At 35.5% G+C, this 14,022-nt stretch overlaps 3 protein-coding genes and 1 pseudogene across 4 annotated transcripts; 2 read left to right on the forward strand and 2 right to left on the reverse strand.

Annotated features, from left to right (window-relative positions):
* The first annotated feature begins 1,780 nt into the window (after positions 1-1,780).
* Positions 1,781-4,064, forward strand: LOC111304677 (putative membrane protein At4g09580). The gene is made up of 4 exons (XM_022901476.2): positions 1,781-2,246; positions 2,903-3,173; positions 3,256-3,426; positions 3,565-4,064. Exons 1-4 carry the CDS (start codon positions 2,059-2,061, stop codon positions 3,688-3,690), a joined length of 756 nt encoding a protein of 251 aa, XP_022757211.1. The 5' UTR covers positions 1,781-2,058; the 3' UTR covers positions 3,691-4,064.
* On the forward strand, positions 4,047-4,796 carry LOC111304686 (uncharacterized). The gene is made up of 2 exons (XM_022901488.2): positions 4,047-4,366; positions 4,447-4,796. Exons 1-2 carry the CDS (start codon positions 4,047-4,049, stop codon positions 4,685-4,687), a joined length of 561 nt encoding a protein of 186 aa, XP_022757223.2. The 3' UTR covers positions 4,688-4,796.
* Positions 4,797-5,061: 265 nt separating this feature from the next.
* On the reverse strand, positions 5,062-8,179 carry LOC111304669 (uncharacterized; annotated as a pseudogene). Its single transcript, XR_016344917.1, has 6 exons — positions 7,363-8,179; positions 7,236-7,294; positions 6,726-6,795; positions 6,508-6,633; positions 6,277-6,405; positions 5,062-5,763 (listed from the first exon to the last, which is right to left on the reverse strand). The product of XR_016344917.1 is annotated as an uncharacterized LOC111304669 (transcript).
* A 796-nt stretch (positions 8,180-8,975) lies between these two features.
* On the reverse strand, positions 8,976-10,403 carry LOC111314966 (uncharacterized). The gene is made up of 2 exons (XM_022916586.2): positions 9,598-10,403; positions 8,976-9,506 (listed from the first exon to the last, which is right to left on the reverse strand). The coding sequence occupies exons 1-2, from the start codon at positions 10,347-10,349 to the stop codon at positions 9,395-9,397; spliced, it is 864 nt and encodes a 287-aa protein (XP_022772321.2). The 5' UTR covers positions 10,350-10,403; the 3' UTR covers positions 8,976-9,394.
* Positions 10,404-14,022: the final 3,619 nt, after the last annotated feature.

A 14,022-nucleotide genomic window follows, 5' to 3' on the forward strand; every position in this document is an offset into this window, starting at 1 on the left:
TTACATGAGTTGCCATATTTGACTTTAATTAGTTTGAAGTACATACATTGAATAATAAGCTAACATGGTGAAAAGCTTATTTTGACACATTCAAACTAGGAATTCTACAGATGGTCTCCACCAACGGATAAGGACAGAAGTAAAGGTTTGCTAAAAGAAAGACATATCACATGGTAATAAGTTTTCTTATTTCCTGAGTGAAAAGCCTATGACTTTCTGCGGCCTAAAAGAATAATTGGTTCTAATCTTTGAGATACAACACATTCAACCTTCCCTAAAAATAAAAATAAAAATAAAAAAACAAGGAAAAGAATATTGCAAACCTCACCCTACGACCAAGCCAAATTAAACGAAAAAAGTTGTGGTAAGTGTATCTTCAAAACACGTGCGAAATTAAAGAGAGAAAGGTGGAGGAAGATCATAAAAGATTATATAAAATATTACGTTATATTAATATATATTTTTTATTTAAATAATATTATATAATGATATTATTAAAACATTAATTATATATAATAAAATAAATAATTAAAAAAGATATTAATTTATAATAGTATAAATTTTTTAATAATTAAATCAATAAATCTAAAAAATTAAATTAAATCATTTTTATATTTATTTCTCTTATCTTTAAATTTATTAAAACAAATTTCCGTTTTGATATAGATTTGAGCCAATTAACAAGGAGAAAAAGATTAAAAAAATATATAAAATAAAAAATTTTTACTGATATAAAAAGATTTTATTCAATTAATTAATATATTAAAATAAATATTTATCATATAATTATTATACATAATAAATATTAATTTTTTAATAATATAATTATACGATGTTATTTAAATAAAAAAATATATTTTGATGCAAAGTTATTATTTTATCATTCTTTTTGAAAAAATGTTGGGCAGGGCAGGTCGGTGGTATGGAGGACCAGCACATGTGGGCCTCGATTTGGTTGACGTAAGGCGAGCATCGTCTCCCTGTGTTTTGGCTGTTTCCCACTATTTCACGTGCTTATCGTGGCTTACGTTTCACAATCTTTTTTATTTTAATCAAATATAATTCTTTATTCCATTAAAATAAGGCCTTTTATACGAGGAAACAGCTAATAAAAGAAATACTCAAAGTAAAGGTTGAAATATAGAAGCAACACTCATGTTTACGTTTAGTTTGAATGTGGTTTAAGAAAAAAAAAACATTGACTAAAAATTTGTGTATATAATTTTATTTCTTTATTTTTATATGATAATTATAAATTGATTCTATTTATAATATTTTTATTAAATCTGATAATTGTTTATTGATGCTCAAAGTATTAAAAAATGTTATTTTATATAATAATTTAAAAAATTCTTTAAATCGCTTATTTAAAATTATAACAATTGTCTAAACGATAAAATCTATTTTTTAGAAATAAATATACGAGTACAATTGACGTCTTAATTAGAATAAAAAAAATAAAGTGTAGAGTTTAATTATTAAACAATGTGAATGGTGAAAAAATTAAACTTGAAATTTAATCAAATCCAACGATTTGATTTATCATCTACGCATTTTTAATCATTGTTAATCATCGCATCTACCTTGCTTTACCTTTCACCTTTTTCGGCTTTCTCACTCAAGCCTTTTAGATCCACGTGGCAAAAATCTTAGCTTCTATAAATAAAATGTTATTCTCAAAAAAAAAAAAAGAAAAAAGAGAAGCTGACGACAACAACGACGCTGGTTTTTTTTAGTCTCCTCGAAAAAAGAAATACTCTTTATTTACTAATTTATTTTTGTATTTTAGTTGGGTTTTTTCAAACGTTTGGGATTTAAGGCTCTAACCGGGGAATATGCTCCCTCTCTTTCCTTTCCCTCGCACACTTTGACATATAACAAGGGAACGAGGGGAGGAAGGGGAAGAAGTGTCCTAAAAGGCGAAGTGATCTTCTTCTCTCCCTCTTTGGAAATTTTTTTTCTTTCTTTTCTCTTTGTTTTTGTTGAGGGAGGGAAAGGCTAATAAAAAGCAAAAGGAGAGAAAAGAAAGGGAAGGGAATTTGAAACCGAAAGGGACAAATGGAAGGGAGAGAAGAGATTAAGGCATCCAAACCCAGTTTTCCTTTGAGCTTTTGGGAGGTGACGGTGGCTTCAACGGTGGTGATGGGATTCTTTTTGGGACTCATTGGCGTTTATTTGACCATGCCCGCATCTGATTATAGCTTCCTCAAATTGCCCAGGAGCCTTGAAGATCTTCGAATCCTCAGGTATGTTGGCTTTTTTGTTAATTTGGAAAAAATTTTGTCCTTTTTTATCTTTCTGGAAAACGAAGAGAAAATTTGAATTTGTTACTTTACTGTGAAGTTGTGGGATCCGTCTAGTTTCAAGCCAATGGTGCTTTTTTTTTTTTTTTTTTTGCTTTTGTTGTAATGACTTTGGGGCAATAAATGAATTGATTTCTTTGGTGGGAATGAAAAATGGTGTGATTTTGGACCAGATTGCATTGTATTTCAGCTATTCAAGATCAATGAGTTTCTATTCAAGGGTTCTTTAGAAAATGATAATGTTTTCCTCAAAAAAAAAAAAAAAAGATGAGCTTTGCTTGCCTTTAAGATGCCTGTATATCTTATGGATCCGGAATTGGTGATTATACACTTTTCTTTTCGGATTCTGTTTAGTTCTTAAAATGTTCCAGATGTTACTTCTCATATGTTATGCTTTCTGTTGGTGAGAAACAGTATTTGGTTAAAGAGATATGCAATGAACTAGCATGCGGTGATCCTTGGTGCTCTCTGGGTTCACCATCAAAGAATTTTTTATGATTCTTTGACTATCATAACCTCTGTATTATCTGTTCTTTGAGATGGCGTTTTTGTTCCTTTAATATTATATTTATTTATTTTTTTGTCAATGTATCATGTAGAGATCACCTTGAAACCTACACAAGTGACTACACCATACAAGTCTTGGTGGGGTATTGTGTGGTCTACATTTTCATGCAAACTTTCATGATTCCGGGAACTGTTTTCATGTCATTGCTTGCTGGAGCTTTGTTTGGAGTCTTCAAAGGTGTAGCTCTTGTTGTGTTCACTGCCACCGCTGGTGCTTCTTCTTGCTATTTCCTGTCAAAATTGATTGGGCGGCCCCTTGTCTTTTCCATTTGGCCTGACAAGCTGAGCTTCTTCCAAGCCCAGGTGATTTTCAATTCCTTATTGAAGCCATCTTTGCTTACATTGAGCTAAAAAGGTTGACTAAGTTTTAACTTCGTGCTTCCAGGTAGCTCAAAGGAGGGACTGCCTGTTGAGCTATATGCTTTTCCTAAGGCTTACTCCAACTTTGCCAAATACATTCATTAACGTGGCTTCACCTATTGTCGATGTGCCTTACCATGTTTTCTTCATAGCAACTTTCATTGGACTCATTCCTGCTGCTTACATAACTGTCAGGGTATTTTAATTTGGAATTCTATGTAAAAGTCGCATGTTAAGCTAGCCTATTCTTCTCTTAGGTTGATATGGTAATGAAAACCAATTAAATGCCATTTTTGATACTTTAATAATGTGTGCTTGTCTGTTTGTTCTACAGGCAGGAATAGCTCTTGGAGAGTTACAATCTGTAGGGGATCTTTATGACTTCAACTCAATTGCCACTCTTTTCCTTATAGGGGTTGTCTCTGTCACACCTACGCTTATGAGCAAGACCAAATCATAGCATTTTAATGGCTGAGCTTGCTTGTACATGGGGCTTCAATCTCCTGGTAGCCGGGTCGCCACAAGTTCTGTACAGAATAGCATCAAATAAATGCAATGTGCTGCTGCTGTTTCTCTGGTTAATGGAATACGCACTGGTCCTGCTGATATCGAAGATGGTGATCTGGGAATGTGTTAGTCATCAAATTCTTTGTCATGCATTGTATTTGCTTTTACCATTCTCAGGTTGACTCTGTATAGGGGGAGGAATATGAGAAAAGTTGGGGGAAGGCTGTTGTTTGTTTCACTTTCAATTTTATTGCCAAGAATAGTATTCAGAATCTGTATATTCTTTTTAGAAGTTTATTATATCAAAGAATGTTTGTTGTGGTCTCAGTATCAAATTTTACAACTTGTTTGTGGTTAATCTATGCACTATATATAAAAGGAATCCCGAAGGATTCTAAAACCACCACGTGTCCAGTTTTTTGTTTAATTTTTTATGGTTTTTTCTCTTCTTTTCCGTTTTGTGGGTTTAGTTCTAAAAAAGTTTTAGAGGAAACTACCAGCCAAAGGCAAAGGAGGAGCAGGTGGGATCCGTCTTCCGACTCAAACAACAACCCAAGTGGGAATGATGAGATGGGCGGTGGAACCAGGGAGAGGAAGTCCCGGTGGGCAATGATGATGAGCCGAAGCTGGTAATTCAGCTCCCTGATTTCATGAAAGATTTTACTGGAGGTATCCAATTTAACTCTGAAATTCCAACTTTGAATAATAGGTTGATAGAGATCAGAAGGATGTTGCAATCTGGATTGCCTTTGGATGATAGACTTGAGGGAGCTAGGTATCCATCACCTGAACCTTCAAAGAATAGGGACTTGCATGTTTTAGTTGAGGCTGAAACACAAGAATCATTTGATGTTGCTGCAGCAATGGTGAAAAAGCTGTTGCAGCCTGTTGATGAAGTATTGAATGAGCATGGAAGGTTTGACTTTTGTTTATCTTTTCATTTTCTTTAAATACACTTATACAATATATACAAAATTAAAAAAAAAAAAAAAAAGGGGCGTAGCCGGAGCCGCTCACTAGTTTAAATAAAATGGAGCATCCCTCAATGCAATGCCTTGAATAATAAAATCACGGAAAGAAGATTAATTTATGGTAATGACAACAAAGCTAAGGTTTGTTTGTGCCAATGGCAAGCCTCCTTTGCTTTATTCAGAAGATACTGACAGTTTCAGTGTCCAAGTCAATTACAGACATGAGATTTACTTTATACGCAATTTGCGTAAGAAACAATATCTTAGGTAACAATATAAATGGCTCTTGCTTAATAAATTTGTCCAAATATTCGCATTCAGGAAAAAGACTTCCCAAGAAAAGACTATGAATATGCCTCAAACAGCCATTAATGGCCAATGTCTTCACTATATCATTAGTTTATTTCCTAAATGACAAATTTACAACATCAACTGATGGTTCATAATGATAAAATTATCAACTATCTATAAGAGCTAAAACGGAGTTAAAATTTCTTTTATACCACACTGGTGTTTTATCAATTATCAATTCTGGGTTGGAGCTTTTCTTCAAGTACTATGACTCGAGGTCTTTCTTCTGTTCCTACCTAAATCTTTTGGCTTTCTTCTTCTGATGGACAATCCCAGGACTCAAGTTGTCCAGCTTCCGTTTTACACCTGCTTGTTTTGGAACACCAACATCATTGTGTGCTTTTGCCTTGGCCTTTCTAGCAGCAACAGCTGGTCTTTTGGTTGTGCGTTCTTTTGGATTCTCACTTTCTTGAGCTTTAAATTTCACTTTTACAGGGCCACTAGTGCCCTTCGAACAAACTTTCTTCTGGACACCTGATTTGCTAGCACGCAAGCCCTGGCATGACAAAGAAACTTTCTCGTTTGATCTGCATTCATTAACACTTGAATCCGCTGCCAACTTCTTGGTTTGGGGTACTATTTGTCCCTGAAGATGAAGTATTCTTTCTCTTAGATGGGGTAGCATCTGGTCTGGCATGAAAAAGCCTCAGCTTTCTATCTCTAAGCTTCAGTGTTCGTTTTCTAACAACGACATTTGCAGCTTCCTGCATCCAGAATGCACATCAGTAACTTGTAAGACACTCATAAATAATAAGTGGCGCTAACACAACGGTTAATACTCTCCAATCTAGAGAACCCCCCTCCCTCCACTTTTCTATTTCTTCTTCCCTCACCAAAGAAAATAGAGAATTTAGATCAGACTAAACTCAAGGAAAACAGCAGATCAAGCTATCCTACCCAAGCTAGATCATATTGCAGTGAAGCTATACAGCAACATAAAGTGGATTTTCCTGGTTCACCTCTAAAGATGGAATGGGTTAAGCAACGAGGAGATGTGGCTTACAGTTCAATATTGTCAATTAATCAACTTCTTTAAAAGGACAAATTATACAGGCCCCATAGATTGATAAAAGCCTATCAACACCATTGGCACTAGGTCTCATGACAGATGAAAGTAGTGATCTGTGAAATAGAATTTTTGAGAATAGAAATAGCAAATTTCCAAATTCAATTAATGAAGGAATGCTTTAAAAAAATAAAGAAAAGAGTAGACATACCCTTGTTTTGAACAAGACATAAGCTATACCTTTGCCAACACCAAATTGAGGATCCCTAACAACCGGAACAGCTTCAATGCTGGACTCCAGATTATTGATACAAGAAAATAGCTGATAAATTTCTTCATCCTGCAATAAGTTGTAACCTTGTATTCAGATCACACTAACAGAGGCAGGAAACAATAAATGCAAATCAGAATCAAGAAACAAATATCAGGTACAAGTGATTACCTTCACATCAAAGGGGAGATTACCAACAATAACAGTCCTTATGTCATCATAGAGAGAAGCATTCTCCCCTTTCAACTTTTTCCTTGGTGGGCATGCCTGATCAACACGAATGTGATTTCCTGCAACCTATATCCACGTACACAACAATACAATCAATATACAATATCTACACCTTAAGCATTACAATTGCTCAGCCAACACTAAGCAAAAAGACATACCACAGCCATGTTATGGGCCAAAGATGCCTCGGCAGATTGCTCTGTTTTGAAAACAAGGTATGCATGAACACTGCAAAAAAGCAACATTACTGATCACCAACATATGTAAGGTGATTTCACAAAACAAGGTGAGAGCAAAGGGGGGTTTTGACAGTAAACATTTTCCATCAACATAAACAACAGTCTCAATATAAACATACTAAGTATATTATAAAGAAAAACAATCATCTCTTAAGGCCAAAAAGTATTCAGCATTCAGTTACTACAAGCCAGATATGTACCAACTTTAGATACCTATATAGTTTTGAACATAATTTGTTCCATTAATTCAAATTTCATTGGAGATCAAAGCAAAATTATTAAGGATTTGAATCAAACAACACATAAATTAATATATACCATGTAATTAGCAATCATACAATGTAATTGAATATATAGCAACCGATTAACAATCCGGAAAGCTAAAACAATTAAAAAAAAAGTGATCTTTCATATGGACTAATAACATACCTATCGGCTTTCTCATTAATTTGCCTCAAAATTATAGCTCCTTTCCTTGGTTTTTTGGTCTAAAAAAAAAATCATTAAGCAAAAGATTTATGAAACCAAAGAAAAGAAAGAATAACAGAGAACTCACATCTTTGAGAGGAACAAAGCGAATTATGATGGATTCAATCTCTCCAAACTTACTGAACTCCTTTATCAAGACTTTCTTCTTATCTTTAATCGGCAAATTTCCCACAAAAACAGTCCACAAAAGTTTACTCATCATCAAACCCTTCCTTTGGAACCGAAGCAACCATCCCATCTTCTGCCTTCTTCCTCTTCTGCCCCACAACTACCTCTTCTGCAGCTGCCGCCACCGTCCCATATTTCCTTTCCTCATACTCTTTCTCCACCTCATCCCTCTTTCTCTTCTTCCTTTTCACATCTTGGCCTTTTGGGCTTTCTGACGTTTCCTTCTTTTCCTTGCTTACCAAGCTTTTTACATCAAAATCTGAACTTTCGAAACTACTTTATAAAGAACCTAAATTTGGGTTTTCTAGGGTCCTCCCTTTCTTCTCTTTCTGAGTCTCTGTAGCTTCTTCAATTGACCCCAAGCCAGGGTTTTGAGCTTTCTCTCTCTCCTTTCGCTTCATCTGCTTTAATTCAATGGTAAATGAATCCAAGGAATCAACTTTTTCACGATTTTCAACGGATTCTAGGGGTCTTCTTTTGAAGGGATTACTATCAGATAATAGGGAAGAAACAGCGGCATTTGGCTCCGAAACCTCGCCGAAGATGGCTTTGAAGATATCAGATTGAAATGAAACGCTGTCACCTCCGGCCGGCGTTTCTGGTTTTTCCGATTTCTTCTTCCCCATTTTTGGGGCAAGTAGAGGAAGTTTTTGATTGAATTGAGAACCCTAGAACAATATTGGTAAATCGGTAATGATCGGGTCAAAACGAATAAGTTTTGTAATACGGGCCTAGATAACTTGTTTCATTGTTAAGCAAAAGCATGGGCCTTAAAAAATTATCCTAAAAGCCTTTTACAAGCCTGTATAAAGGTCATAAGTCGTTGAGTCATAACTGATTCCAAGACATTTCTTATATAATCACACATTTAGTCAATCTTTAGGACTACCGATGAAGGTTTTCCAATGGCAGATTTGGAGCAACAACAATTAGTCATCCATGGGGAAAAAATCCAAGTACACGGTTTTTAGATTTAACAAAATTTGAACAAGTTTTCTAAGTAATGTTCGATGGTAATTAGTTGTCAAACAAGAGCAGTTGATTAGCAGGGTTTCAACAGAGTCAACTACTTTAGAGTTACGAATCATGATTGAGTAGTGTTGAGATCATGATGCTACCGGTTTACAGTCGTTGGGAGAAAAATAGGATTGAATTATCAACCTAATTCGATCAAGTAAATCTCGTGGCTAAAGCCATGAGTTTCACTTTGAGAGATGGTGACAAAGAACAAGAGTGATCAAGCGTTAAACATGAGCATTCAAGACAGCCGTGTACTCAGCATTTCCGTCTCCCAATTCCACATGTTTTTGACTCTTTGGTACATGCACTTTCTTCTCTTCTGCACCCTCTTGTTTTCTTTATTTATTATTTATGGCTTCCCCCTTTCTTACTGGAGTGATAAAAGAGAAGATTTCTCCTTCCTTTCCTCGTTTCATTTTTCCTCGAAGTCAAGGTATTGCCCGAGTCGAGCCGACAGAGGGAACCTTTGCAAGAATTGAAGTTTAAGATCCCTTAAAAGAACTAGAACATTGTTCAAAATCCATACTATAATCTGACATAATAACATCATTTCACTCAGATTGAGTTAATTGTATGTTAGCAAAATGATGAAGTTCTTGACATAAAATAGTAGAAATTGCTGCCAATAATAGATACAACGTATTACACAGCAAAAAAAACAAAAAAGTTCAAAATCAACAAACTAATTACATGCTCCTGTATGGTCCTGCAGCAGCTTTGATAGCCTGAAACTTATTGTCTGGTTATTGTAGTTAGCATTAAAAATTACACAAAACATGATTTATTCTCTTGTTAATCAAGTCTCATTTCTTTCCTTCTTCCTCGACTTCTTTAGTCACGTAAATCCTATTCAAAACACAGCACCCTAAACAACAATATGTCTTCAAATGATCATGGTAAACGAAAGAGCATTAAAAAGCAGCAACCATGGCTGGCGAAGCTCCAACTTCATCACCCATTTCCTCTTCTTCTTCATCTTCCTCAGCTTCCCACATGAAGTGTGCGTAAGATCCCAGCACCATGCTGCAAATTATACCAAAAAATAAGTTTGTGTTTGCAAATATAAAACTGAGCACCGAGCGGTAGAGATGAAAGGAAAAGTGAAAAGATTTACCAGTCATCAGGAGAAGCAGTAACGGCTCGGTCGAAGTAAGACTTGGCTCGGCTCTCATCTCCGTGTCTTTCCCAGATTAACTTTCCGTACAAAGACAAAACCTCCCCATCTCCAGGGCTAGCTAAGATCGCTCTCCCGTAATACTCCTCCGCTCGCTCCATGTCTTTTTCCACCTCGTGTAAGAATCTGCCGTAGTTTCTCAAGAGTAGCGAATCACTGGGATTTAGTTTCAGCATTTGCCGATAATAGTCGCTGATCTTGCTCTTATCACCGCGCGAATCATCTCCGTGTTCGCCTCCGGATTTGCCTCCATTTCCGAATCCGTCACAGGAAAATCCAGTTTCCTCCATTGAGACCCTGAGTTCCGGACAAACTGGCGCGAAACTCGCCCCATCACTTATGTTTCCTGTGACCAACGTTCGGAACTCCCCGTCTACTTCACCATCCGATATGTACTCCTCCTCCAGTATCCCCGCTGGAAAACATCGAGATCCAGTGGAAAAACGAGACTCCGATCTGATGAGATCAGTATCGGAGAACGCTCGCCTTATACGCACGTGAGTTTCCTTCGGCTTCCTTTTATTCATAGGGGTATGCAACGAGATTATAGGAGAGCTAAGGGAGGAGCCGTCTCTGTCACCGGAGTAAACTCCACCGATCGAATTACGACGAGAAAGAGAAACTCTCGGTGAACCGCATAGAGCCCAAGACATGACCGGAACTGAACCCGCTCTTAGAAGAACAGCTTTCATAACTGGAAGAGCGTTTGGCTTTCAACTTTTCAACCTTTTGCACTGTCAGCTATAGCTTATGCCACTAATCTATAAAGGGGCTTTACGCTGATATAGATAATTACGAGCCGTTGGATGCGGTGACGATAGTTGACTTGAAATTGTAGGAGATGCTGACAAGTGTCAGAATAACGTGGGCGTAGCCATGAACCCGGCGTCGGCTTTGGTGAAGACTAGAAAAGTATTTTTCATTTTTTTCTTGGGTCACGAGAAAAGGGTGACTGAGAAAAGTGATGCTGCCACCTGTATTTATATTCATGCATTTATTTCGTATCATAATTAATGTTAATATGATCAATATAAAATATATTTTTATTAATTTTAAATTATTTTATTTTTTAAAATTTTTATATTGTATTTAATCTTATCAAATTTAATGATTATCATTTTTTCAAAAGTAGAGATTTCTCCTAAAATTTGATAAAAAAAAAATGAGCCAACATTAGATGACACCCATTTGTGTAAGTAAAAGAATCTAATATATTTCTAATAAAGCTATAATAACAAAAAAAAAATACAGTATAGTACAATTTTTTATGGTATCCTTTATTATTTTTCTCGCTCTAGTTGCACTATAAAGCCCAAAATCAAATAAATTATCAGTTTAAAGCTTGGTTTATATTCATGAAAAAGGAAAATATGATGTTCATATTTGAATTTTCTTCTTTCCATCAATAGCAATGCCCAACCTCCAACCATATATTTGGTCCTTCTATTCAAAGTTCAAACTCAAAAGAAAAAAAAGTGAATGTTTAAAAATCAACATATCTTATCCTAAACATAAATAACTTACTAAGTAGTATTTATTAACAAATACTTAATTTCTGGTAATTTTAATTAAAAATAATAATAATATCTTGTAAAAAAAAAAAATCGGATTGCACGATATGGGCAAGACGGTGAATGGATTTGGTTGTTTCTGTGTTCCCATGATGCGTTCTACCCAAAAAGCAATGAGATAATGTTCCATTTGATCACAAACAGTGTTTTGCGAATACAGAAATTAAATAAAAAGTGAAGAGAATAGGGCCCCATACTTCACTCCTTTTGTTTTCCTTTCAAAAAAAACTTCATTAAATCAACATTATAGTTTGTATTTAAAAACGATGGTTTGGAAGATTGATACATTGATTCATTGATTCATTTCCTTTCTCTATTGTTATTGGAGTTTGAAGTTTTACTTCGGAATAGGACCACCGGCCTCATGTGATGCCACGTTCGAAGCTTTCAATGGGCTCCACGTGGAATGAATGGCCCATGTGATATCACATGACAACTTTACTGCTCACTCCATCGTGGCTTGCTTTTGGAAAACTAACTCAACTCCCTCTCTTTTGTGTCGATATCTTTTGTATTTATCGACGAGGCCTCAAACGCCTTGCTGTGTTCAACCAAAACCGATCTTGTTGCAAATGAAAAGAATAACCTCGCTAAGTTTAGCCCAAAATTAAATTGCAAATGAGATGAACATTAGGGCCAAGCTCAGCCCATATCAGACTCGTCCCAAAGCTTGCCTGACCGTGGGCCCAATAAAAAAAGCTATCCATTGAAATTGGAATCCTTCTAGGGCAAGGATTGAACCACATCCTTTATTTATTTAAGCTCATGGAAGCCAATTTCAAGGACGCAATTCTTGGTCTGCTCTCCCTAAACCTATCTTGATCTTGATAATGAAAAAACTAGTAAATCTCTGTGATATCATTCGATTCAATAGTGTTTGTTCATCATGGAGATCAGTTGCTCTCCAAGAACGCTTCTATCTCCCCCGCTGCACCCCTACAGGCTTCATAATTGATGGCGGTCTCGATAACTCATGCAAAACACACTGCTTTTTCCCCTGGACGAAAATCAAGCTCTGCAACGACACTAATACCCTTGTCCTCCATAACTTACCCCTGCTTTCATTTCCTGAGAAGAGTGAGTGTCGTGGGTCCTACAAGGGTTGGCTCGTCATGGTGAACCCCAAACTAGAAATGGTCATGCTAAACCTGGTTTCAGGTGATAATATTTACATTCTACAACTCACATACTCAGAGATTTATCACGAAAAAAAAAGGTAGTAAAAAAAGAAAAACAACCAACTTTTTCACAGCTGTTACTCTATTGATTTTTCTTCAATCTCGACTTTGAGGGTGGTGATTTAAGGCCACGATCCCAAGTTTTAATAATGAACAAAAGTGTTTCAATGAGCATCCCAAAAACCAACCTAAGAATACCTCCAGCAGTGTTCTGAGAAGAACAGCACCATCAAATTCAGCACCACCAAGTTTTTATAATACCCATTTAGCCCCTGAACTATTATAAATTTTTTAATGTGATACCTAAATTAAAAAAATTTCTAATCAAATACCTAAATTTTATTTTTTATATCAAATTACTCCAACCTTTTAAAACCACTAAATAATGTTGATATGACACTTAAATGTTAATGTAGATGACTCATGACTACCATATGATAATGATATAATTATCAGGCATCATTTTAAAAAACAAAAAATAAAAAAATATGTTTTAAAAAATTTTATTTTAATTTTTTTTATTTTTTAAAAATGACACGTGACAGTCACATCTTAAATCACATGACAATCATATGTTATTTACGTTAATTTTAAATGTCACATCAATATTATTTAACGGTGTTAAGAGGTTGAAGTAACTTTATATATGGAAATAAAATTTAAATATCTAATTAGAATTTTTTTTATTTAGGCATCACATTAAAAAAAATATAATAATTCAGAAGTCAAATGAGGTATTATCCCAATAATCCAAACAAATGACACCCAAGACATAACTACTAAATTTGAGAATGGTAGCTTGAAAGAACCATGAAAGGACTGTGGTTAAACAATGCTCTGAAAGCAAGAGATCCAACCAAATACCCAGTAAACATTGTCAGCGCAACATGTAAACCTGTTTAAGCATACATCATCGGAAGTAGCTGTGAAGAAAGATCTTGCAATAGCGAAAAAACATACTATTTGAACTAACTTTTGCTACTGTTAGATATCTTTTACAAGATCTTGATACTCTTTTCTTTGTTATTTCTTTAAGCTTCCTCAATCTTTCCTTCAATTCTTCGCTCTACCGATTCAAATCAAAACAATAAAACCAGATCAATTTCACAGTTAATAAGGAAATGCAACCAAAAATAAACTAGAAAGTTAGAAACTAAATCATGTTTAATTTACCTTCTCCCGGGGTTTAGGATTGGAAAAAACGAAATTAGATCCGGAAAACTGAGAAATCAATCCAGGCTTGGTGTCAACAACTGACTCTACCCATATGCTTCACATCTGACCCAATCTGAGCGAAGGGCTGAAGGCCTGAAGCAGATTCGTTGTCAGTCAAGCCTAGACCCAACTTCAAAGAAAGATAAATGAGAGATGTCTATGGTCTTACTATGGCCACCGAGGCATAACAAGTTCCCCTCTCGACCATTGCTCTCTTGGTAAACCGGCGGTGCCAACTGCCATGTGCAAAACCAAAAAGTACTATTTATATGCATGACTAAGCACCCAGCAAAAGGTTCCGATGAATTATTTCGGGAGAATGAAACAATAATTGGGGGCAAGCATTACATGTCAATCGGTCCTCCAACCTCTACCAAGTCCTGTCCAATGTTCATTTCAAC

Source organism: Durio zibethinus, chromosome 9, assembly GCF_047325235.1.
Source record: "Durio zibethinus cultivar Kanyao isolate XHJ-2024 chromosome 9, ASM4732523v1, whole genome shotgun sequence".
NCBI lineage: Eukaryota > Viridiplantae > Streptophyta > Magnoliopsida > Malvales > Malvaceae > Durio > Durio zibethinus.

Excerpts from the sequence above, each read along its gene's own strand:
- LOC111304677 (XM_022901476.2), top strand. The coding sequence starts at position 2,059 with ATGGAAGGGAGAGAAGAGATTAAGGCATCCAAACCCAGTTTTCCTTTG. Across the intron at positions 2,247-2,902 it reads GAAGATCTTCGAATCCTCAG|AGATCACCTTGAAACCTACA; the intron begins GTATGTTGGCTT and ends TGTATCATGTAG. Across the intron at positions 3,174-3,255 it reads TGAGCTTCTTCCAAGCCCAG|GTAGCTCAAAGGAGGGACTG; the intron begins GTGATTTTCAAT and ends TCGTGCTTCCAG.
- LOC111304686 (XM_022901488.2), top strand. The coding sequence starts at position 4,047 with ATGTTTGTTGTGGTCTCAGTATCAAATTTTACAACTTGTTTGTGGTTA. Across the intron at positions 4,367-4,446 it reads ATGATGATGAGCCGAAGCTG|GTTGATAGAGATCAGAAGGA; the intron begins GTAATTCAGCTC and ends TTTGAATAATAG.
- LOC111314966 (XM_022916586.2), bottom strand. The coding sequence starts at position 10,349 with ATGAAAGCTGTTCTTCTAAGAGCGGGTTCAGTTCCGGTCATGTCTTGG. Across the intron at positions 9,507-9,597 it reads ACTGCTTCTCCTGATGACTG|CATGGTGCTGGGATCTTACG; the intron begins GTAAATCTTTTC and ends TATAATTTGCAG.